This window comes from Oryzias latipes, chromosome 17 (genome assembly GCF_053564925.1).
Source record: "Oryzias latipes strain Hd-rR chromosome 17, Olatipes_Hd-rR_3.1".
Taxonomy (NCBI): Eukaryota; Metazoa; Chordata; class Actinopteri; order Beloniformes; family Adrianichthyidae; genus Oryzias; species Oryzias latipes.
The window spans coordinates 6,695,735-6,721,631 of record NC_136253.1 but is presented as its reverse complement, the minus strand read 5'-3'; the positions used below and the strand labels follow the sequence as shown (position 1 = coordinate 6,721,631).

The following is a 25,897-nucleotide window of genomic DNA, read 5'->3' as shown; positions in this document are numbered from 1 at the left end:
ACGCCGTTCTCATTGGCCAACGACAGTCACGTGACAGCCCGAGCCCCACCGAGCTTATAAGGTCTCCGTCTGGCGGATAGACTGTAGATGGGTATGTGTTTAACGATTTAACTGCTAGGCTTTCGTAACTGTGAGTAAAATCTCACTTTAACACTTGCAGTATCTTTTGATGTATCTTTACTAGTGAGTTACTGGAATATTTTAAGCCGACAGGGTGTATTTAGCGTGAGAATTTGGATTGAAGGGAATGGAGAAGGAGAGCAGGAATGGCCGCTTGACGTCATCTTTTCCGCTGTTGCGGTCGGTGGGAACGTTCTCGAACTTAGCTCCAGGTTGGGATTTCTAAAGGTATACATGTACGGATAAGAGTGGTTGATTTTGTCTTTTACACAGTTAATAAACCGGTGGCTACATTTCACCCGAAATGTCAGCCAATTCTTCGTATGAGTCAGCTTTTAGAATTGGTTGCGCAGTAACTTTTGCATCATCGAGCACGTCCCGCGCATGCGTGACGGTGTTGCAGAGCAAGATTTGAAGGAAGTGTAAAGCGAGGGGGAGGGGCGCTGGCATGAGACGAAAACGCCAACGGGGCTGAATGGAAAGAAACTAGATGACCGGGAGTTTTTGACCGACAGTCATTCTTGGTTTTAACACTGTATTTAACTTAATGTTACAATGAGATCTTTTGAACGACTGTAAGATTTATTTTGTAAGATTCAGGTACCCACGTTAAAAACAATATACCTAAAGTATGTCACAAAGATGCTATTTCCCAAAGCATAAAAGATAAAAACTTTGTTGAATGATATTCAATGAAAATAAGAATGTGTACCTGACAGGCACCTTAAAGCACATTTATGTTTGTAGCTGTGAAAGAAAATCATATGTTCTTTCAGCATCAAAGCACTGTTCTATATATTAAATAAAATAATGCTAATGGTATTTTCAGTTTTGAGTCTGTGGTTATGGGTTTTTAAATATTTCAATCAAATCTAAATGGAGAATCATATACAGCAGGCAGGTCCAAACTCCTTTGATAAAATCATTAATACGCAGCCCCCAGCATTTTCTAAAAACTATGTATACGATTTCTTGATTGGGGTTGGCTAAATTACGATTTACAGACGAGACATGCCATCTACAACAAGCTACCTGGGAATGAATGGTGTGAACATTTGATAAATTGAGAGTAATTTTGGTAAACTTATTTAGATGATTATTTTTTCTATGTGAGGAAATAAGTTTGCCACTGCAATATAATGTTAGTTAATTTGCATTTAGTATTATTAAAATAGGTCAAATGGTTGGCCCTTACACATTTTTACCACACCAAATCTGGCAGTCTTTGCAAACAGTTTGGATTCCCCTGATCTACAGCATGATTTCTTCATTTGTTTTGAAAGCAAATGTATATTTGAATAACTGAACATAGCATAAGAATGAAGATCCAACAAAGCACAGATAATGTTTGTCTCTCCATTAAAACTTAACTTTTTTTTTTAATTGGCTGTTTGAATCACCTCAAAACTTAGGAGTATTTGAAAATTAACAGGTGTTAAAAATATTTCAACAGCCATTTAAAAACATTTAATTTTACCACAACACATCCTACAAACGTTTCCAAAATTAAAGATATGAACATAAAGGTAACTTGTCTTTTTTATTGTTTAAAATAGAGAAAAATGACCTACAATATATAAGGGTAAAGATGTTTTTTTGAATTATTAAGGCTGGAAACTTGATTGTATGTACGGTATAATAAACACAAGTCAATAGTACTAATAAACCTGTAGCTTCTTAAAACTATTATAGTAACACACATGTTAGTAGCAGGTGTGGGACATTTTATTTACACAATAATTTTTTATTTTAACATCTGCAGGGACCACTTCCAGGTGAAGCAGGAAAAAAACACCTTGAACAGGTTTACAGGTCAGATCGTACACCAAATCCTGGTCCAGTAGGAGGTCCTGTCAGGGAAGTCAGTCCTCCTGCAGGCTCACAGGAGAAACGGCCACTCCTTAAAAAAAAAGTGATATATTAACTTAAACAAGAAAAAACATTTTTTTTATGTTTTATGTGATCATACCTGGGTCCTGGTGGTGGAATTCTTCCTGCCTTAAGTTCATCAATAATATTCTCAATATCCTTTGGTGCAAGGTCCTCCTGGAGATTGGGAAGGTAAAGACTATCATTTGTAAAAAGTAAAATGTATGAATTGCATATAAAAATGATGAGGCTGTTTCTATAAAACTTACATTAAAGAAAACATTTCAAATTGTACTTTTAACACTTTTAAAAAGCTATTGTGCAAATATATATCATTGCATGAAATGTTTTTGAATCTCAACATTGTACTGACAACATGTATACAAGTGCTCTGGATAATTTGAACTTAATTTATTCCAATATTGCCATTATTTGAAAACAAACCCACCATTCTATTTAAGATTTCAACAGACTTAAATCAGCAACTAAATCATGTTCCAAGCACCGTTTTTAAAGTAATGAATACAAAACTGCTCAACTCAGCACTACCTACAACCTTTAAGCATAGAAAAACAATGTTCTTACTCTAATGATCTCATCTCTGCATCTTGCAGTTTTCAGAGTAAGTTCTGAGTGCTTTTTAATTGGGTCATTCAGCTGTGCCCAACTTGCAATAACTGGATTTACTATGATAACTTGAGTGCGGAAAATAGTTTGATTCTCAGTTTAACCTTAAAAATAAACTTGTTTTTGTGTTGTCTGTAAAGAATCACATTGTTCAGGTCAGGATTGTGTTCCTCCAGTCGACTGGACTTTAAAGGTTTCTAGAGCTACCCAGGTTTTTCAGTTTTAACTGCTGATGTAGAAGCCTGGTTGTTTGTGTGTTGATTCCTTCAGAGCCAAAAAAGTTCAATATCTTAATGCCATGTAAACAGATGTAAATGCCAACAATCCAGTGTTAATTGGAATTGTCAGCTAGTGTCCTGTTACTTAGTGGAGGGTCTTGATGTTTCTTCAGGGTAGGGCACTTGGTGTGTGGTGATTGTGAATGGGAATCTGAGTCTGCTAGGACAAAATTTCAAAACAGGACAAGGCATGCGAGACAGGAAACATCTCAGTGTTTGTTGAGGGAAGGTTTCTGTCTTGTCTCTTTCAAACCATCACCTCTCTCATCAGGATGAGACTGTGGTCTTCCAAAGGAGCGTTCCCTGTCCTTCAGGTGGCAGGGAACTGATGAGACCTAGTTGGAAGTTCTGGTCATTCAGGTGTGTTGTCTGTTTGTGTGTGTCTGTGTGGTTACTTTCCCCAAAATACAGATCATGGGGGTGCAACGATTCATAGACTTAAGATTCCTACGATCCAACCATATCAATCTGTTTGAGGCAAGTTGTCAATCAAATTGACCTAAACCATTAAAAAATGGTTTCAAAACAAAATAAATATATTGGTATTGGAAAATACCCTTTGGATTAGGACACAGTAGGTTTACTATAACATAAAAACGACCAAGTGCATCACAGCGGACAACACACATGATGCAGCCAAAACGGATCATTCCAGTCCAATGTGTGGAAAGACTTTGAATTTAGCAAAGACATGTGACCATACAGTGTGCTAGAATGTTCCCTTTGGATTCTTTGGATGTGGAAAAACAACAGTGGGCTGAACTCTATGAAACTAAAATCTGAATGATTCATTCTTGTTTGGACACATTTCATTTGCACTTGATGATCTTTAAGAAATCAAAGGAATCTGAAAAGCTTCACTGTTTAGAACCAGGAATTTCACAATCAGTCACACTGTTGAAGTTTGGGCTAAAGTGATTCAGTGAATTGGAGCGTTCAAATAAACCAACATTGACTATAAATCGTTTCTTCAACCACAAATTCTGATATGGAGGAAATCGTTGTTAAAATGAATTGTTACACCCCCAACTGATCAGAATATCCCTGCCTGTACTGGATAGCATAGACCTCTTTGCTCCGTTTCACCCTCTGTGTTTTGGTGGATCAGGTTTGGGGTTGCTGGGGCTGAAGCTAACAGAGATGTCATGTTTGTTGAAGATCCCTCTAAGATTGTCAGACACACCTGATACGTAAAGGAAGACAACGTTTGTCGTTTTCCTGCCAGTTTTCTTTTTCTTGGTTTTCACCCAAGTCCCGCTGGGAGAACCGCAGTTCCTGAAGGAAGTGCTAATGTGGCTCCTTGTTGGATCCTTCTGAATTTGTAAGTGATGTGTTTGCTCGGTGCTGTAATGTTCAGATTACTCCTAGGTTATTTAGAAGTGGGTGGTGGGAGTCAAACATAAGATCCTGGTCAAGGGTGAGAGAGGGTTTTCCTTTTCACCTCAATGTTCAGATTCCTGTCTTCCTTAATGTAACGGAGCAGTTCAAGAAGGTAAACGATGGTCATTGGGGAGTTTGCCTGAGTGAATCTGATGCATCTTTCTAGTTAATTTATTTTAAAGCTCAGCATACTAGTGATGTTGTACTGTAGCAACTAAAATATTCATTCATCACTAACATTTACTCCACCTCAGCAGCCCGATACTGGGAGGTAGTGGGTTTGAGAAGATTACAGGTTGAATAGGAAATAGGTAATTTAGCCAACCTTAAACGTAACAGACAACTGCTCCTTTGATGGTGGAGATGAACATAGTTTACTTCTTTCAAATGTTTGTTTACAGCCACAGGGACAGCATTGTTATTAAACGGAATAACAGGATATTTGATGAAATGAACCGTATTTTCTGAAAAACGTATTTTGGGTTTGAATTCAATTTAGTAAATGAAGTTATGGTCAGAGGAAGACATGTGCCCAGGAAGTCAAGAACTTACATAATAATTGTCATTGATCTGGACCATTGGAGCATTTACACAAGCACCCAGGCATTCCACCTCTATTAGAGTGAACATCTTGTCTGGAGTCGTCTCTCCAACCTTGATACCTGTGGAGATGTAGGGTTAGGGTCTGTTTGGTGCTCTGGCCAACACAAAAAAGGAGGAAAAAAACTCAATTCTTGTCATTAAGAAAAATAAAAACCTGTTAGTTGAACTTTTGTTTTTTTTCCCATTTTCTTGTTTGCTGCTATGTTTAAATACAGTTTGAATATCACTGACAACTGTATATTTACATGTTTGTTTTTACTCTACGTTTATCTCCAACTTGCACAATAAAGACAGACTTTGTCGCCATCTGTGTTTTCATCTCTTCATTGGTTTTTCTCAGCATAAAATGGAAAGTTACCCTCTTACCCAGTTTGTTTTGGATGGCTTCCAGAATACTGTCCGAGTTGCAGAGCATGCACGGTGTTGTTGTGCAGATCTGGATAAAGTATTTTCCCACAGGCTGACGCAAGAACATGGTATAGAATGTTGCTACTTCGTAGACTCTCATTGGTGCGACACCCAGAACCTCAGCAACCTGGAAGAAATATTCACATGTCACTAAAAACAATGGCAAAAAGAAACAAACAACTAGGTGCTGCAGGCACAAATAGAGGTACATTTAAAAAAGAGATTAATGACAAATAGTAGATATCAATGAGTTGTGTCTAAGCCCCAAATTTCAGAGTGACACTTGTATCACAAACGGGTTGAGAAAATTCTCCAAGATGCTCTTTTCAGGGTTTGGACAGGTTTTAGTAAATGCTTTTCCAATACCTTTCATAGAATTTCCAAATACATTTCAGTCAAACTATTGAAGTTGCTGCTGCCTAAATCCAACAAAGACATATTGATACATCCGAGTTGTTCTGGCTTGATGTTAAAATTGCAGCTGTCGTATCAATGGTGTGGCGGAAACTGCAGTAACGTATGGAAGCTTATTGCATTTAATTAAAATAAACTGGTGATGTTCGTTATAATCTTTTAAATAACATAATGATTCAAACTGTTCCAAAAAAAACCTTTTGATTTTTTGATTCTTTTATGATATGGTTTTATACAGTTTTAACCCTCATATTTAACACATTTAACACATTGTGGCTTTTAACTTTTAATTACAGCTCGTCTTCTAGTTTTCATCAACAGATGAGGTTAGAGCCCTTTGCTTCTGTAGTTCTCTAAAATATTAGAACGAAGGTTAAAGATTTGAACGAAGATCACCATTGTTTAAATTTTTTTCTCACTTAAGGCAATCCACTTCCATAGTAACGCCATCATTACCCGTTTTAACTCTGACTGACTGGCGTCTGCAGCGTTCGCCTGCTGTCGCTGTTTCTTCCCTTTGATGTGGCTCGCCAGCTTCTCTCATGCTGCCGATCTTAAAGGACCAGGAGCAAAATCTGCATTTTGCACATTTATGTTGCAAAATGCGTTTCAGGGTCTTTCAGTAGCCACAGTTGATACCTCTCCTTGAAAAGCCACTCGTTAAAGCTACATTTCCCGGCATTGCGAGTTGAAAGCGCCATGCGCTTAACTGACGACCACTCAAACTGCTGCACGGCAACGTAAGTAAGGGTTAATGGCCTTCGAAGAGTGCATTATCACTTTTTAACGCACTTCGCAGAAGTTCAGGCTTCCACGGTGTACGTTAAAAAGTAATAATACACACTTCAAAGGCCATTAACCCGCTTCAACCATGGTCACTTACATAAGCAATAAATATTAACCAGTTTTTACGCCTTAATTCTTGTTTTGTTTTTTTCCGATTTGGATCGCCTTTCTCACAAAAAGCATAAACTATTTTTTATGTACGTAACAAATAGTCCGTGCCGCACCACCGCTGCAGTCAAGATTCGGCAATATAAAGCGATATATATATATGCAGATCTTTCTGATGGGTTGCGGTTATCTTGTGGTATATCGCTTTTTGACGCACACCCAGCAGCCAATCATCCGGGTTTTCACCCAGACCATGGTGTAAACTCCCATCATCAACGGCGTGAGGTTGAACTTCTGCCACAATTTATATTTATATTGTTTAACTATTTTTTTTCAAATGTTTTTTGCGTCCAAAATATTAAAATTTCACGACTTTTCCAAAACTTTACAGACGATTTCGTTTTCCACAAACTTTTCGTGGACCTAGAAATTGCATTTTCAATTTCCAAAACGTTTCCAGGTTTTTCATGACCATACAAACGAACCCGTCTTTCCAAAACAAGGCGTACAGGACAAATTGCCAGTGTGAATAATGGCAAGCAGTACACGTCCACAAGAGTCTGGAGAAAAATAACCGTGCCTTGTTCATAGCGGAGATGGGAAGCCATCCATGCTGCCTCTGGGCCAAATCCAAGACTGGGATCGTGGCTGCTTGTTTGTGTCCTTCAGGGTACATTGACAGAATTGCCTCTATTCTCTGCAAAGGAAAAAGATGTTTACATTTTTGACAGACGAAGCACATCAAAATGGCGTTAGCCGAAAACACTTCTAAGAGAATACAATGGTTAAAAAAAGAAAAAACAAAAAAAAAATACAAGTTGAGATAAGCCATTTTTGCGAAAAAATACATACATTTTACTGAAGTCATCATATACCAGAAGGTAAAGATCAAACATTTCTAGTGGCTTAAAAAGAAAAACTAAGTGCAGCTGTGAAAAAAAACTCACTCAAAGTTTTTCTCTCACCTTTTTGTTTTGCTCAGTGAACTCAAACGGAGTGTCAGGATTGTTTTCAGGAGTATCTCTGTGCTATAAAAGATAAAATATATCATCATTAAATTCAAATCAAATGTAGATCTCCATGTATTTTAAGGAGAAAAAATGAGTGTTGCGTGTGTTTTACAGCGTCTAATAAAACCAAAAAAGCGTTAAATATCCAACAGGGCAAACACATTCTGACATCAGGCTTCACAGCAACAACTGCTTGGGCCTCTAGGTACACTGCCCCCTTGTGAACGAGAAATATTTCTAAAGAAATGATTTCAGTTCTAAAGTGTGAAGGTCCTTGGAGATGAATGTGCCCAACACAAGTGTCATAAATGTAATTTTTAACGTGTTTCCTTTGCCAGAGATTCTATCACAGAAACAAGTTCTCATTGCATAAGAAAACAACATTTCCTGTTGTGTTTGCTCATAGCAGCTCCCTAGATGGTTAGAGAACCTTGGAAAAAACAATGCTATTGGGATTACAACATTGAAAACAAGAACTGATGTTCTTTGATGTATTCCATGTAACCCTGTTGAAGACTTCATCTTCAAACTCAGAATTTGTGCTTGGTATTAGTTTGACATGAATATTTCTAAATCTACATCACAAAAGGGATAAAAACTTACAGATAATGTGACGTCTTTTTATTCTAGCAATTTGTTTTAATCACAGTACTAAACGTTAAGTAAAGAATGAGCCGTCCAAAGGGCCAATATTGGAAAAATTAAGCAGAGAATATAATCTATATTGACATGTAGTAGTAGTAGTAGCAGCTCTTACTTGGAATTACTCCATCTTTGTATTAAAAGATACATTTATAATTTAACAACAATTCCTTCCATCTTTAAGGAAAGCTCGAATCTAAACTGAAACTGACCACAAAGATGCCGCCAGCTCCAGCGCGGGCAGCAGACCGATGCAGACGTCTGACCTGCCTGGCCTGCAGGACAGAGGAGGAAAAGGTCAGACTCCTGCTAGAACAAGGATTCAGGGGACAAAGTAAATCTACACCCAATAGAAAACATGCTGTTGTTTATCTTAATCATCAAAGTAGGTGGACTTTCGCTGATATATAAAATATAAAACTAATTCCACAGTAAAAATATCAACTTCAATTAGTTTGACACCACATGTATTAAAAATAAATATTGTGACCAATTCAGAAAATAAAACTACATCAACTTGAAAGTATTTCTCAATCCAAATGTTTTAGTTATGTTGAGATAAAAGAAATGTTAACACACATTTGTTCCTGTTTGTACAGACACATTATTATGACCCAAACTCGTTTATTTGATCGTGTACGTTATTTCATTTATGATAAGAAAAATATGAACGCTGAACAAAAACATTCGTGAAAAGAATGAGTGGCGTTTTAAACGTCAGCAATAAAACGTCTCCTTAAAAGGCATTTAATAGAGAAAATAAATCATAAACCACCCCATAATTTCCATCAGAAAACAACAGATTTTCCTCCACGGAGAACAGATATAGAAATTAAAATGTTTTGCTAACTTCAAAACTCTACCGATCAGTTGCGCAAAATTCAAAGTAAAATTTAGTTTCGGATGAAGGGTGATTTGGTTCTGTACTATTTACTTGTTTAAGTAAGTTTAATGTTCGACAGACTGTGCGTCACTTTAGTGTGACAGCAGGAAGGTGCTTCATTAACTAGCATGCTAATTTTATCCAACCGTACTTAGCTTAGCCGCTTCGGCTACATGTCCTTGTGAGGAGTCATGGACATTTCTCTCTAATTTCTCAAAGAAATGATTTGCAAGTCAGCCCTAAATATTCAAAATGCCGCATACGTACCGCCTGCGATAAAACAGAGCGAGCAGCTGCAGACAAGAACATTGTGAGGCGTCAAAGTCTGTCCCGACGGTTTAGCAGAGAAACGGGACAGCGGTGCATCAACACAAACGCTCTCTGGCTCGATTGAGAGGGTCTGACGCATGTCGCTGCGTCTGCGCCTGCGCAATCCAATCGAGCCCAGATCCAAACTGTTTAGACAGCCATAATATCTAAATATTAAGCTTTTAATTATTGTATTGCAATAAACCATTTAAAATTCTGTAAATCCCTTCAAAACAGGATTTTCATTTGGAGAAATGTGCAAAAATCATACCTTTTACTGAACTGTTGACAAGAGAAACTCAAAGTGTACACTTTTGTTATTATTATTGTTATTATTAATTCATAATAATAATATTAGTGGTAATAATAATAATAATAATAATGGATTTAATTTATCTGCACTTTTCCAGATGCCCACAATGTCTCCATTATTCATTCACTACTTATTCATACTTGGTAAAGGTAAACTACTGATGTAAGCACAGCTGCCCTGGGCAGACTGACAATAATAATAATGATAAAAACAATTTTCATACGAAGTGGATGTAAAGTATGCTGCTCACCTTGATCAGGATAATATTCAGAGTTCAAAATCATACAAAAAACTTCTAAATCCTCATTTTTTCATGACTAATTTAATAGAAATACTTATAAAAATAAAACTAATTTCGTAGAATGCATAAAAACAACACATTTTCCTTTGAGAATAACTGCTTCTTCTTCCTATGTGTGTTTTTCCTCTATTTTTTAACTGCCCCCCCATAACCCACCCTCTCAAAATAAGCCCATGTCTGCCCTTCTAAATCCACAACATTTATTCTGACACACACCACCTCTTCATCCACCACCCATTTGCCCGCAAACATAATGTGACCAGCATGCCAGAGGAGGCTCAGCCAATCACAAAGTGGGAGTGCTCTTTTCTGTGAAGTGATTGGCTGCCCTGACACTAAGCAGATCCAGGGAAGACTCTGCAGATCAGGGATTAGGGGTGGGCCTTTGTGCATGCTGAATTGTGCTACTTTAGGACCTGGTTCACCTTGGAGGATCCAGACACACAGCAGTGGCTCCAGATTGACCTATTTTTCTGCTTTTTCCTCTGATGACACAGACGTCTCCACATCTGCTCCTTCACCATGGTTGTTCCTGAATCTCAGGACAAGTTGTTTCATCCCCCCGATGACCTGCAGAAGGATGCTCATGTCCCAGATTTTAACTCATATCTAGAAATCTACAGGAAGTCTCTGGAGGATCCAGAAGGTTGGTCAAATATGTTTGCATTTGTTAGAAAACTGTTTTCCACCTCCCACATCAGGTTAGAAGCGCACCTAACCAGTCAAACACCCGCTTTGCTGCAGCTTTCTGGAAGGAGGTCGCTGATGAGTTCTTCTGGAAGAAGCCAGCCACAGGACCAATGCTGCAGTACAACTTTGACGTTACAAAAGGCAGCGTATACATCAAGTGTATGGAAGGAGCCAAAACCAACATGTGCTATAATGTCCTGGACAGGCATGTGAAGGAGAGGAACCTTGGTGAAAAGGTTGCCTTTCACTGGTAAGAAACTGCACCTGCCTCTCCGAGGTTTTGATGACATTTTTCTGCCTAGAGAATTTCAGTCAGCAGTCACCGCTTTGTCCTTAATGCTAACAAAACAACAGCAGCCAACTCTCAGCTGGTAGCTGCTCAATATCAGGGCTTTGGTCTTCCATTTTCCAGAGCCATAGAGGCAGAAAATGCAATGTTTTGTCTTTATCATACAGCTCACATTTGCCCTGCCGACTCCAGAGGTTGAGCGGACAAAAAGTTGCTCAGTCATCCCAGCAGGATGGCGGTTTGGTGGAACCTGAATGTTTGTGAGGTCCTTCTTACCGGGGGTTTAAGACAAATTCAGTGACAATCACCTGTATAAGAACCATCTGGAGTAAACAGTTTGAACTTTCTGTTCAGAAGTTGTTATGACCCCTATAAAAACAGTTATGGTGTCAAGCCAGACATCCAAGCATGTCGTGCTCAGTGGTGTCATGTGATTGTCAGGATTGTATAACAATACAGTTCTGGCAGCTCTGTTCATAAAGTAAAAGTCTGTTTTGTTGGTTTGCTCCTGTATTTTCACATACAAGCTGGAATCTGAAAAGATGTTTGTGCAAAGATTCTTAAGGAAAAGTGGAAATGCAGCTGTTCAGTGATTCTCAGTGATTATTCCCAATTTGCAAATCAAGCCGATTAAAACAGAGATCATTAAAAAACAAATCCCAGCCAGCTTGCACTTGTTGAAAAAAAGCAATTGCTTTTATTTATTATAACTTAATGCACACAAATCATCACTTTAAATGTGTTGCTACAATATTCCTATATGTTACTGATGTGACCAACACAGTGCTTCTGTGTAAAGGCCGTGTCAAACAGCCACTACATACATTTTCCACGTATAAAATGTTTGTCTTACGTCATTCATGCGCGTTTCTTGCATCTGTCGGTTTCAGCCAACAGGTGTTTACGTGAATTTGGTCTTTAGCTGTTCTAAATTTATGGTCCGTTGAGAATTACGCAGTTTACGCGTATTTTACGTAGTTTATATATTTCATAAATCTTACACAATTGTTTGTGATTTTTTGCAACATACATATGCAAATTTGGACTTTTTGGACTTTTCAGACTTGAACCACCGATGTATAACTTTTACATCGCGTATGCGGCGCTCATATATCATGTTCAAATGAGGTAATTGACGCACGAACGAACCACTAAAGATTTGTTTTATAAGCAGCACAATTCATATGAAGACCACAACTTTTCTCATTTTCTCCACGTAGATTCACATATGGCCAATTTTCACCCCTACATTATGCACAAAATGAAGGTATTGGTTGTGTGACACGGCCTTAAGGGCATAATTTAGAGAACGATTTAGTCATTTAAAGCAGTTTAACAGCAGTTCAAAAGTGTGACTCTTATTAAATTATTTGTTTGCAGCAGCAGGTACACTCCAAATCACTAGCAAACCTACAAAAGAAGAATTACAAAGCTAACCTTTCATAAGATTAGCTTAGAGGTGTTCTGTGTACGTCTGAACTGAAAAAGTGATGGTCATGCTTGGATCTTAGAGAGACTGCATTAGAAGCTGGAAGTCTCTCCATTCACTTGTATGGTAGTCTGTGCAACATGTCGCTGTTTAAAAAGAAGTCCTGGAAACCGCTGAAGCAAGCAGAGAACCAGAACTGGTTCTCAGCTCTTCCTGAACGGGGGAAAGGAAACTGCAGACCTTTCAGCTGTGATGGAGAGATGAATGAAAAAGAGCAGTTTACCAAAAACGTTGGTGTTAAATAGCAAGAGCTGGATTCCAGCATCTGAACAGCGATAACAGCATTTTCAGGATGATGGTTAGAATTGTCAGTTTGGATCAAAAAATGCTTTTTCAAAATGTAGATGTTTTTACTAAATTGTTTCTCCTATGTGAGCAAGTTGACCCTTTTTTCACCACATTCAAAGTCTCACCAGAAAAAGGACAAAAGGTTTGTTTGTGGTGATTTATCTCTCCCATGTCATTTAGCAGTTCTGTCTGTTTGACGACTTCAAGATTCACCGATTTATACATCCCAACTCTCTCTTTGTCCTACTCATTGCTACAAAATCAAGATCCCTGAGTGTAAATCTCCTCCGAAAGCATAAAAAGAAGCATCAACATGAACCGGCTGACTGGTGGTTGTGTTTCAGGGAGGGAAACTCTCCAGAGCATCATCTGACCATCACCTACCAGCAGCTGCTGAGCCGTGTCTGCCGCTGTGCAAATGTGCTCAAGAAAATGGGTGAGAATCTAAAGTCCATACAGACTTCCCTATTGTTTTTCTTTAAATTTTAACTTTTAATCAAACGCAAAATATGAGCAATCACACTTGGATGTTAAAAATTAAAGGAGAAAGGAAGAAAATTAACTAGACTTTAGTCCTTAACCCTTGTGCTATCTAAGATGACCCCACCCTTACATTGACGTGTTCTCCCTACCATGACAAAGGTGGATAAAGGTGGAAAGATTTCATGTAATCCATGGACACCAGTGAAGATCACAAATCATTGAAGAAAAAAGGTTCAGAGCACTGTCTAGTGGGTCTAGATGACCCAACTCCCAATGTTAAAGTGCCTAGGATAGCACAAAGGTTACAGGTGACTGTTTTTAATGAAAATGTTCACTCTTGTGCTGTGAAACCCTAATACCCTGTTTGTGTCATAAAGGTGTGAAAAAGGGAGACCGGGTTTCCATCTACCTGCCCATGATCCCAGAGCTCATCTACACCATGCTGGCCTGTGCCAGGATAGGTGCTGTTCACTCCATAGTGGTAGGAGGACATGGCATTTTCACATTTGTGCATTCTTACATTTAGCTTTCCATCAGCCATGAGGAACCCCTCACTGTTTCTTTGCTCCGATCCCTTGTGTTTTTTCAGGGTTTGGCTCCTGTTTGCTGCAGAGAAGCTGCCCTTGTTTTTCTGCAGACGTTCAGCATGCAAGTTGTTTGCGTTTGACGCTCTGACCTCGTTTCCAGCTCAACCCGACTCTTTTGTCTCTTAGTGCAGACTGCCTCCCTCCAGCACTTATCAGCTGTTGCCTGTGTACACCCAGAATTAACACCACCTGTACTCACTATGTTGGTTAGGAGTCTACAGGCTGCTCCCAGCCTGTCAGCACAATCCGCCCTGCACTGTTTTAGATATCTGACCTTCCTCTTCCATGCAAAGGTCAGCCGCTGTGTTAAATATATCTGCGGTGCAGGAGCGCCACGGGAGCAAAGACCTGATCTTAAATGAAAACAACCTCGTTTTTTGCTCAAGGTTGTTTTCCAAGGTTAGCTTGTTAGCATTAAAGCCTGCAGGGCTAACAGCAGCCTGTGGGACTCGCATGTTCCCTTAGGCGATGGTCAAAAATGTGACTGAAGTAAAACGTCGAAGGTGAAGAAAAGCAGGTAGATCTCTGCCTGCGTCCAGACTGACCTCATTTCTGGTGCTGGCCACCGGCTCTGGAACTGTACGCTCCTTAAACTGTTACCCCTGGCCTCAGATCAGGCATCTGGAAAGAGCATGTAATAGCTGGCTTATGTAAGATGAAATAAGGTTACTGGTCCATATAAGGGGGCAGAGGGAGCTGTGCCGGCTGCTTTTATAGTCACATGTCAAACTGGAGGATCCCCAGCCGGGAGTGATGGCAGCTCTGATGCAGACTTTTGTCATTGCTGCAGAGTTCTGACTACAGGAAAAAGGCACATAACCTGGATGATAGCTCTCTAAGAATTGTGAGCAGGGTAACACCTGCATGAAAGTAGCTTGAGTTGTTCAGGTCACCTTGTGACAGCAGGGTGGCTGGTCCCATTCACTAAAATGACTGTCAACAGAAATAAGCATATTCATAGCTGTATTTCCATCATTTGAATTTGTATTTGGGATCAAATTGTGTTCAGTTACAGTTAAATATTGTGTTGAATCCTCAGCTCTACATCATTGAGTGTTTACCAACCACCATCAGGCTTGTTTGTCGTTTTTTGCTCATCTTTAGAAGGGTTTGGGTTTGCTGGCATCATATCTGCCAAATATGATGGTAGCACTGATAACCTGGCTTTTTTAAAAATTATTTATTTATACGTTTTCAGCTTTACAGTACAAAACAGAACAATAAACATAATAATTTGCTTAGAATTTCTTAATACACAAACATCGAAACAAAAGTTTTTTTTGGTTTTTTTTATACAATATAAGAACATTGAACTACTGGGAGTGACCAGTGTTTATCCATTTGTTTAACCATCTGGTTAAAAAATAACATAATCAGAATCAAATGCTTTGAAATCTTTGTGGTTCCATTCTGGTCCCTCACAATCTCGGTGGTTTCTGGGGGACCAGAGTGAATTCCCAGCAGATCCAAAGTTTGTATTTTCAACTGAGAATACGGCTCTTTCTGATAATATCACAGCTCTCCAGGAAGAACCACCCGTCTTTTTGGGGTCCAAATAAAATTGCCTTGTAGAGACGGCAGAGCCAGCATCATCTGACTCCAGAACAGAACCAGAACTGTGTCTGTGTGAAAGCACAAACCGTGCACAGGCAATACTGAAAGAAAGATATACACAGCAGTTGAACTGACTCCCAACTGAATTATTATGATCAACCTTTGTAGAACATAAAACAGTGAATCTACACAGATTTTACTAACCATTCTGTGTAATTATTCTAAAAGGTGTAAATGTGGTGAAAATGTTATCATCAGGGAGTAAAGTGACCCATAATTCCACATTTCAAATTTCTGTGGGTAGGCTATGTTCTATTTTCCAAAAAGATGCTCAGAGTGTCGCTTTTTAGTTTTAGGTGTCACACAGTCAACTTAAGGCCTTAACCCTTGTGCTATCTTAGATGACCCCACCCTTACATTGACGTGTTCTCCCTACCATGACAAAGGTGGATAAAGGTGGAAAGATTTCATGTAATCCATGGACACCAGTGAAGATCACAAATCATTGAAGACAAAAGGTTCAGCGCACTGTCTAGTGGGGGGTGTCAAACTCCAGGCCTCGAGGGCCGACCTCCTGCTAGTTTTTCAGAAATCCTGCCTCATCTGCTGCTGATTACCTGGATCAGGTGTGTTTACCCAATAAGGATCTTCAATGGCAGGTTGGTTAAAAAACATGCAGGACACTGGCCCTCGAGGCCTGGAGTTTGACACTTGTGGACCAATGTTAAAGTGCCAAGGATAGCACAAGGGTTAAACAACAGCTCAGACAGCGGTATATGAGGCTGAAGTTATGTCATGCTCTTTAGTCGTTCGGAGGGTTACTTTCCAACAGCAACAGAAAGCGAAATGGAAACATGTCAGGATAAGTACCAGTTTCACCGCAAAGCTCAGATGTCTGAAGGTCTGTTTCTCTGAGATGTTAGGAATAAACGTGACACTACAGCATTGACCCTTCACTCATTGTCTTGCTCTATGCTGAAGCAGCCCAGCAAGTTACTACTTTCTGTTTGGAGACACAGAAAGCTCTCCTCATAAACGCATATGTCAATCCCAGGCAGGTAAGAGTGAAGGAACAGACTTTGAAGGGTCTGCTGTAGGGTGGAAGGAAAAAGGCTCCAATGCTTTGTCTAAACCGTCTCTTGAAAACGGCCTTTGGCTGAGAGTTGGCAGGCAGAGCTAACAGCAGTTTTCAGAGAGACAGAGAGCTGCACTGTGTCTGGCTGTGAAGGACAGACAGAAAAAGAACAGCACCGAACTCTCAAATGTCTAAATGAGCTATTTCTACAAACAGTGACATCAGGCACTGAGTTCACAGGAACACTTCTTCTACTGACACTGACTGTTTTTGATCTTATGATTCCCCTCTCCTTGTTCTCATCCCCTGTTTTTCCTTGTGTGCTCAGTTTGCAGGTTTCTCCTCCGAGTCTCTGTGTGAAAGGATAATGGATGCTCAAAGCAGCGTTCTGGTGACAGCGGGTACAGTATACTTGCTGAAGTTTCATCGCCGTAAAACCAGCAGCGCCTGGATGTGATCTGATGTAGCGAAAGCACCTATCAATGATAGTTTTGATGCTTTTTTCCCCCTATGCGTTCCACATCTGCACCACACACAGATGGTGTTTACAGAGGAGAGAAGCTGATCAACCTGAAGCAGATTTCAGATGAGGCTTTGGAGAAGTGTGGAGAAAAGTAAGTCTATTTCCCAGCAACCATGTTTACACAGAGTGGCAGAGGATCCAGCCTTTACAGCATGAGTCACAACAAACACACTGTTCAGTCAGCTGTTATCAGAAAGGATAAAGGAACACATCTCTGGGCTTTTAGATTACTAAGGTTTCCAGGCAACATGGAGCACTTAGATTCATCAGGGAAGCCCAAGCGGCTCGTCTCCCATGGCAACTAGAGCCTGTGAGGACAGTAGCTGAGAGGCAGAGCATGCTGGGATGCATGCTGTCTGCAAGGAGAACACGGAGTATCTGTGATTTTAAAGACGTAAGATCATGAAAATGTAACGAAACACTCGTGAAATATGTGACTTAGTACAAGACAAGAACTGACAGTTTACGCTTTTTGAGCTAACATATAGGCTCGTCCATCCGTAACTTTTCTTTTCCTTTCCCTTACAGAGCACCATGCAGTGTCACTAAATGTCTGGTGGTCAACCACCAAGCTCCACGGACCAACAGTGGAACTCTATGCAACAAACTGCTGGTGAGGGTTTACAGTTTACAGCTGTCTTTTTCTTTACTCTGTCCATCCATCCATCCATCCATCCATCCATCCATACATCCATCCATACATCCATACATCCATCCATTCATCCATCCATCCATCACTCCATCCATCCATCCATCCATCCATCCATCCATCCATCCATCCATCCATCCATCCATCCATCCATCCATACATCCATCCATACATCACTCCATCCATCCATCCATCCACCCATAAATCCATCCATCCATCCATAAATCCATCCATACATCCATCCATCCATCCATACATCCATCCATCCATCCATACATCCATCCATACATCCATCCATCACTCCATCCATCCGTCCATCCATCCATCCATCCATCCATCCATCACTCCATCCATCCATCCATCCATCCATCCATCCATCCATCCATCCATCCATCCATCCATCCATCCATCCATCCACCCACCCATAAATCCATCCATCCATCCATCCATCCATCCATCCATCCATCCATAAATCCATCCATACATCCATCCATCCATCCATACATCCATCCATACATCCATCCATCCATCCATCACTCCATCCATCCGTCCATCCATCCATCCATCACTCCATCCATCCATCCATCCATCCATCCATCACTCCATCCATCCATCCATCCATCCATCCACCCACCCATAAATCCATCCATACATCCATCCATCCATACATCCATCCATACATCCATCCATCACTCCATCCATCCGTCCATCCATCCATCCATCCACCCACCCACCCATAAATCCATCCATCCATCCATCCATCCACCCATAAATCCATCCATCCATCCATCCATCCATAAATCCATCCATACATCCATCCATCCATCCATTCATCCATCCATCCATCACTCCATCCATCCATCCATCCATCCATCACTCCATCCATCCATCCATCCATCCATCCATACATCCATCCATCCATCCATCCATCCATCCATCCATCCATCCATCCATACATCCATCCATCCATCCATTCATCCATCCGTCCATCACTCCATCCATCCATCCATCTATCCATCCATCCATCCATCCATCCATCTATCCATCCATCCATCCATCCATCCATCCATCCATCCATCCATCCATAAATCCATCCATACATCCATCTATCACTCCAGCCAGCCAGCACAAATCCTTTTGTTTTTATTTAAAATACTTCATTTCTGCCTTAAGTTTAATACACATTAAAATTGCTTAATATAATAGAATAGAATAGAATTAAATTCCATTGGTCCCACAGGGGGAAATTACCCTGTTACCATAGCTTTACTAAAAACGGGCAGTTACTGTGGTGCTGGTGACAGGTTAAGGGAAAGCAGATGAAAAAGAATTTAGAGAAAGAATGGACACGTGTGTAATTTTGGACATGAAAAGAACATCTGAAAATGTATTTGTGTTGCTACTAAGGAGACAGTCTTCACGCTGAAGATCCTGTACATTCAATATGACACTCTAATGTAACGATTCAGCCTGTTGTGGATATGACGGACGAAACAGCTTCATTTGAAGCTTTGACTGTTTTTGGCGTGTTCCAGCCACTTGTTGAATTTGAGCTGATCATGGATCAGGTGTGTTTTGGCTCAAAACAAAAGCAGCAGTCCTGAACATGTGGGCCCTGTTCCCTGATGCTTTCAGACTCCCTGGGACACGAAGCGAGACCTGTGGTGGGACGAGGCCATGGCAGACTCTCCTGAGGAGTGTGAACCTGAGTGGCTGGATGCCGAGGATCCTCTGTTTATCCTCTACACAAGTGGCTCCACTGGAAAACCCAAAGTGAGACACGTCTTTGAATGTTTTTGCTGATGTTACGACACGACCTGAGCGCGTGCTCCTCCCGCCCGTATTTTGGCTTTCACCATCTGCATTGATGACCACCCTTTGCCTTCTTGGCAGGGTGTTCTTCACACCACTGCTGGATATCTGCTCTACACTTCTCTGACCTTCAAATATGTTTTTGATCATCACCACGACGACGTGTACTGGTGCACAGCAGACGTCGGCTGGATCACGGGCCACTCCTACATCACTTATGGCCCTCTTGCAAACGGTGCCACAAGTGTCCTTGTGAGTCCCTTAGAAGTCTCGTAAAAAAAGTATACATGAAAGAATTCAGAGAAGTCACCAGTGTGCGTCTACGATCCAGTTTGAAGGTGTTCCAGTCTACCCTCACGTTGGCCGCTTCTGGGAAATCATTGAGAAGTACCGAGTGAACAAGTTTTACACAGCCCCCACCGCCATCCGCATGCTCATGAAGTACGGCCAGGAACCGCTGCAGAAGTAAGTTTGGCTGTCTGCTGGAAGTCTGCTTTGAAAACACCAACAAAATTAGATTTAAGAAGAAAGAGCAGCCTCTCAAGGCCGTCTCTCGCTGTCACTACGTACATTTTGGGCGTTTTCCACCAATGTAATTTCAGTCTTTCGTGATACACGTGGCGGCCGTGGTGCAGCTGTAGGCGGGCGACCCCTGATCGTATGATTGCAGGTTCCCGCCTTGCACACCCATGTGTCGAAGTGTCCTTAGGCAAGACACCAAACCCCACCTTGAACCCCAGCTTGCCTGGTGGAATATTGGCGCCAGTCTTCGACAGCGGTGGGAATGTGTGTGTACCTGGGTGAATGGGTCTGTGACTGTGAAGCGCTTTGGGCCTTTGAGGAAGGTAGAAAGCGCTATATAAGTATACGCCATTCACCATTTACATGCGTGACACGTATGTCATGTGTTTCAAGTATTTCTTGCGTTCGTCATTCGTCGATGTGCACAGACGTCTGTCGAGGGTTTTGGTCGAAGGATTTTTACTTGAATTTGGTTTTGAGCTGTTTGGTAGGTTGAGAATTACACAGTGTATGCACATTTGAAGCAGTTTATGTACAAATATTAAGTAAATCTTACGGAATTGTGAATGATTTTTTTGAGATGCATACACAAATTCATGTCTTTCCACGACCGTTCCACGTACGTCTAACAGAATTCTCATGCATGAACCACCCATGTATAACTTTTATATGAGCGCACATTTCGCGTTAAAATTACATAATTGAAACACAAATGCACGGTTTGTGCTCTATGTTGATTTACGTGTTCCTTCCATGGTTTATTTGTACTTTGATTTTAACGTGGTTCTTTCCTGAAACATCTTTGAAAATTTCCCATGTATTTTCTCACTTTTTCCACGTATGTTCACGTATGACCAGTTGTCATCCGTGCAATATGTGTAAAATGTACACAAAGGCTGTGTGACCCGCCCTCCTGTATTTTACACACTTTGAACTTTGAAACGTCTCCCTTCTGACAAAGACGCTTTGCTGAATGCACATTTGGAGTTCTGCGGTGCAAAACACAGTTTTATAAGAGTTTGAACTGCTCTGTATTTGTGCAAATATCTAAGTCCTACAGTATCAAAGCTTAGACTCATCTGACTCTATCTGCATCTGAATTTAAAAGCTAGTGTATAAAACTGGATTGAGAGGATTTAAAGGATCCTTGTTCAGATGATCGATGGAGAATGAGGTGTAAGAGAAATGTGTTGACCTGTCAGGTATGACCTGTCCACCCTGAGGATCCTCGGCACAGTGGGCGAGCCCATCAACCCCGAGGCGTGGCAGTGGTACTACGAGGTGGTCGGTCAGGGCAGATGTCCTGTGGTTGACACTTTCTGGCAGACAGAGACGGTAAGAAAAATGATCAATAGGATGCTGAGAGTCTTGGTTTCTGATTCAGACAACGGTGTCAGGATTCTGTTGAACCTTCACAGCCGTCCGTGTTTCTATCTCTGTAGGGAGGACACGTTCTGACTCCTCTACCTGCTGCTACGCCTCTGAAACCAGGCTCTGCTGTAAGTAACGGCTCCTTCATTTAAAAAAAATAAAATATACAATCAACTTTTCAAAATCTTTTTTCAGATTTCACTCTAAATAATACAGTTTTTTATCATAGGTTACTTCTGTTTTAATTCTTTAAGGAAACCTGTTTGTTTTCAGTGTCTGGTTTTTAAGTTTTTCTAACATCAAAAAGCAACATGCTGCTTCTACATCAGGTCTTTTAATCTGCTGGATTTGTTTTGTTCTGGAGCAATATTCTTTACTGAAATATGTTTTACTGTGTTTAAAGTAAAAAAGTTTAAAATCGTACATTATATTCAAAGCATTATTATTTTCATGAGATTACATGTGTGAAACACTCCCAAACCATGATACTGCCACCACATTTCACTGTTGTAGATTCTTTTGACAAAATGTTTTATGTACTTTGTCCTAAAAATATTATAATTCTTTTTTTTGTTTACCCATCCATCAGAAACAAATCTCTTGTGTAATATCAAACCAAACTCAAAGACGTCAAGCTTTGTGAAAGTTAATTTGTCCTTGCAGACTTTTCCTTTCTTTGGAGTGGAGCCAACCATCCTGAATGAACATGGGGAGGAGCTGGAGGGAGAAGCTGAGGGTTATCTGGTCAGCTTAAACTCACCCAGCATTACTGCAGTTCACATGGCTGCTCCTTTATTTACCGTTATCTGTAGTTCTTCTGCAAAAGTCTTACAGTTGAAACCACCATGGTAACTTGAAGACGTTCAACCAAAGTCAACTTGGTATAATTGCCTTTGTGTTGCAGGTTTTCAGGAGGCCGTGGCCCGGAATCATGAGAACTGTGTACAAAAACCACGAGCGCTTTGAAAGCACCTACTTTAGGAAATTCCCGGGCTTTTATGTGACGGGTGACGGTGAGCATCACGTTCTTGACGCTCCAGTAAAGTTCTGCTTTGAGGACCAGCAGACTCTTTGTGTAACTTCTGGCTCTGCCTTCAGGCTGCCGGCGCGACAAAGACGGTTACTACTGGATAACTGGGAGGATAGACGACATGCTGAATGTTTCAGGTAGGGGGCTGTCAGGCTGGTTTTCTGCCTTTTAAACATCTTTAACATAAAGGTCGCTGGTTTTTGTGTCTCAGGCCACCTGATGAGTACTGCGGAGGTGGAGGCAGCTCTGGCGCAGCACCCTGCAGTGTCGGAGGCTGCGGTGGTGGGTCGGCCCCACAAGGTGAAGGGGGAGTGTCTTCACTGCTTCGTCACCCTCAAAGACTGCAAGGAGTTCAACCAAAAGCTGGTGGAGGAGCTGAAGAAGCAGGGTGAGGCTCTGACTGTTCAAGAAAAATTATTCAAAATAGACTTTTCCCATGTTAATGCAAGTTAATAGAAGTCTCTCAAAAAAGATGGAGTCTCTTCATTTACAAATACAGAGCTTCAGAGCTTCAAAACTTTAGAGCTTTAGAGCGTCAGAGCTTTTATAGCTTTAGAGCTTTAGAGCTTCAGAGCTTTAGAGCTTCACAGCTTTAGAGCTTTAGAGCTTTAGAGTTTCACAGCTTCAGAGCTTCAGGGCTTCAGAGCTTCAGAGCTTCAGGGCTTCAGAGCTTCAGAGCTTCAGAGCTTCAGAGATTTAGAGCTCAAAATCAACAACAATGTAATCCAAGGTCTTCTTTATTACAAATGATTACACTGTAGCAATTTGATGTCAAAACTCCAGTTATGTTTGGAGTCTCCTTGTTTGCTAATTCATATATATAAATAAATGAAAAATTAGAAAACATGTTAAGTAAAAATCTCCTGTAACCCTTGTGCTATCCTAGGCACTTTAACATTGGGAGTTGGGTCATCTAGACCCACTAGACAGTGCTCTGAACCTTTTTTCTTCAATGATTTGTGATCTTCACTGGTGTCCATGGATTACATGAAATCTTTCCACCTCTATCCACCTTTGTCATGGTAGGGAGAACATGTCAATGTAAGGGTGGGGTCATCTAAGGTAGCTCAAGGGTTATGAGCTCACTAATTAGCTTTTCTAAAGTGTTTCCCAATTCAGGATGTCCACTACATGAGGGACTTTCTTCCTTGTAACTTTGAGTTTAATGTTTCCATGACCGTCAAAAGGGGTAAAGCGCATTTGGAAAATGGATGGACGGACAGACTTTTCGTTTTTATATATAAGCCAGGTGATTCTGAAAATGTGAAAACAAAAGTCTGAAATGACGGAAGGTTTTTATTCTGTTATTGATGTTCAAGAGAGCATCTCCAAAAGCAGCTAGCTATTCAGTCCCAAACAACAGTCTGAGTGTTGCTGGAAAGACTTAAAGGCATTGAGTGCATTCAGAACACAAAGGGCTGTTTACTGAGGAGGCTCAATACAATCACTGATGTGGAGGAGGATTGATGGATGGATGGACAGGTGTAATCGGTAAAAATGAATTACAAAGACAAAAAAAAAGATAAAAAGAAAAAGAAACAAATAAAGACCAAAGCATGACTACCAGTACATCAAATAAAGAAGTTCCTACATTTCAGCCAAAGCCAAATCACAAAGGTCTTGAGCCTTCCTCTGAAAACAGGAACAGTCTCTGCGGCCCTCAGGCTCTGGAGTCTGTTCCACAGGTGAGGCCCCTAAAAACTGAGTGAATCCTCCCAAAAGTTCAGGAATTACTACAAGGCCTCTGCCAAAGGGACCTTAAGGTCCACGGGGGCTCACACTGTAAGATCCTATCAGATAGATGTGACGACCCATGACATCCAAAACATTTTTAGAGTTGTGTTCACGAAGTGAGGAAGCAGAAAGAGTCCTATCTGAAGATGGGTTTCCATGGAAGCAGCAGGAATGGTTGCAGATGTAAACTCCTGTGCGGTCTCCGCAGTACGGGACAGGATCGGACCAATCGCCACTCCTGACTTCATTCAGAACGCCCCAGCTCTGCCCAAGACCCGCTCAGGTAACAGCTGGAGCCTCTTCCTCCTCTTCCTCCTCTTCCTCCTGCTTCTCTGAAACCTCTTTTTTCTCCTCAGGGAAGATCATGAGACGAATCCTCCGCCAGATCGCTCGCAACGAGACAGACTTCGGGGACCTCTCCACCCTGGCAGACCCTAAGGTGGTGGAGGTGTTGTTCAGCCAGAGGAGTGAGGCTGCAGCCTGAGCAACCTGCTCCTCCTGCAGCAACCACACTGATGAAGACTATTAAAGAGAGCTGGATCTGCGTCAGTGCTTCCTCCTTTGGACTGAATGACCTGCTGGGGGTGCAGACAGGAAGCTTTTCAGAAGAACAAATGAGCAATTTTGTTCAAAGTTTAGAGCTGTTGGAACAGCAGGATCTAGTTTATGTTTTTGATTAAACACAATTAAATCAAACAGCTCATTCCTGCTGGATATATAATGTCCATTTTTAAAAAATTGTTCTATATTTCTGTAGCCTGAGAATAAAACATGACATTTCGCTGCGTTTGTTCTTCTGGCTCCGAGCACAGAAGCAGAACGTCGCCCTCCTGTGGGCAGACAGCTCCTCTGCAGTGAGCCTGATGACTCACTGGGAAGTCTGGTTTTTCCTGCCAAAGAATGTTGCCTGTTTTGTTGTCTCGTTTTGCACAAAAGCAACACACGGCTTGGATTCAGCCATCAGAGCAGCTCATTGGACTCAAACATGAGGGGATTCTGTGGTATCGGAAGAAGGTGGGATTCTTGTGGAATGACGTTTGACCTAAAAGAGAAGGAAGTAAAAGGTAAAGGTGTGTTTTCTTTGTTTTTCTTGCTCTGGGTTGTTCTAAATGCTGTTCAGATGTCTTGTGATGTGTTGTGTTGGGGTTACGCTCAGACGCTGGTTAAGCCCTTTGTGTCTCTGCAGCAATCAGAGCGCCTGGATGAGGAGGACAAGGACAAGAGAGCTGATGTTACATCAACCCCCCCCCCCCCCCCCCCCCCCAGCATCATGAACACTAGTAACCATGACAACGCCTTCTCCAGCACTGCCCCACCCTCCCCACTTCTCCCCCCGGTGTGCCCTCCTTTTCCAGATGATTCCAGCAGGAGTCTGCAGATGTTTTGTAACTTGATGATTTTTTTTTTGTGTGCAAACATTTCCTATTGAAGCAGTAAAAAAAAGAAAAAAAAAACGTAAAAACGGTTAGGGAACAAAAACGCAACAACAATGATAATAATAAAACACAAAAATAATAAATAGAAACTGTTTTTTTTTCTACAGAAACTGATTTACTTTAAATAAAAAAAAGCAAAACGTTTCAACAGACATTCAACAGGTTTGGGAATTTTAAAGTGATGTATGTGGATGGGTGGAGAAAAGTGTCAGGTGTGATGTGTGATAGAGGAGTTTCTGCTGGAATGAAAGGAAAGGTGTAGAAAACTGTGGTGAGAGCGACCGTGTTGTTGGGCCTATAGAGACACTGAGGAA

At 41.0% G+C, this 25,897-nt stretch overlaps 2 protein-coding genes across 5 annotated transcripts; one reads left to right on the top strand and one right to left on the bottom strand.

Moving 5' to 3' along the window:
* Nucleotides 1-24,928, top strand: acss2l (acyl-CoA synthetase short chain family member 2 like). Of its 3 annotated transcripts, none has more exons than XM_078935317.1 (19): nucleotides 1-91; nucleotides 10,549-10,697; nucleotides 10,796-10,991; nucleotides 13,152-13,243; nucleotides 13,668-13,771; nucleotides 16,835-16,907; nucleotides 17,045-17,120; nucleotides 17,558-17,642; nucleotides 19,314-19,451; nucleotides 19,572-19,742; nucleotides 19,822-19,955; nucleotides 21,215-21,347; nucleotides 21,455-21,511; nucleotides 22,047-22,127; nucleotides 22,288-22,396; nucleotides 22,482-22,550; nucleotides 22,625-22,801; nucleotides 24,356-24,430; nucleotides 24,504-24,928. In XM_078935317.1, exons 2-19 carry the CDS (start codon nucleotides 10,574-10,576, stop codon nucleotides 24,629-24,631), a joined length of 2,022 nt encoding a protein of 673 aa, XP_078791443.1. In that variant the 5' UTR covers nucleotides 1-91; nucleotides 10,549-10,573; the 3' UTR covers nucleotides 24,632-24,928. The 3 variants fall into 3 exon arrangements, with proteins under 3 accessions (XP_078791443.1, XP_078791444.1, XP_020566376.1); XM_078935318.1 differs by lacking the exon at nucleotides 1-91 and adding an exon at nucleotides 210-348; XM_020710717.3 differs by lacking the exon at nucleotides 1-91 and adding an exon at nucleotides 8,430-8,542.
* ndufv2 (NADH:ubiquinone oxidoreductase core subunit V2) lies at nucleotides 1,828-9,569 on the bottom strand. 2 transcript variants are annotated; one of them, XM_078935322.1, is made up of 8 exons: nucleotides 9,396-9,569; nucleotides 8,458-8,520; nucleotides 7,559-7,621; nucleotides 7,174-7,290; nucleotides 5,244-5,412; nucleotides 4,827-4,936; nucleotides 2,090-2,166; nucleotides 1,828-2,044 (listed from the first exon to the last, which is right to left on the bottom strand). In XM_078935322.1, exons 1-8 carry the CDS (start codon nucleotides 9,435-9,437, stop codon nucleotides 2,041-2,043), a joined length of 645 nt encoding a protein of 214 aa, XP_078791448.1. In that variant the 5' UTR covers nucleotides 9,438-9,569; the 3' UTR covers nucleotides 1,828-2,040. The 2 variants fall into 2 exon arrangements, with proteins under 2 accessions (XP_078791448.1, XP_004078661.1); XM_004078613.5 differs by having other exon boundaries at nucleotides 1,828-2,020.
* Nucleotides 24,929-25,897: the final 969 nt, after the last annotated feature.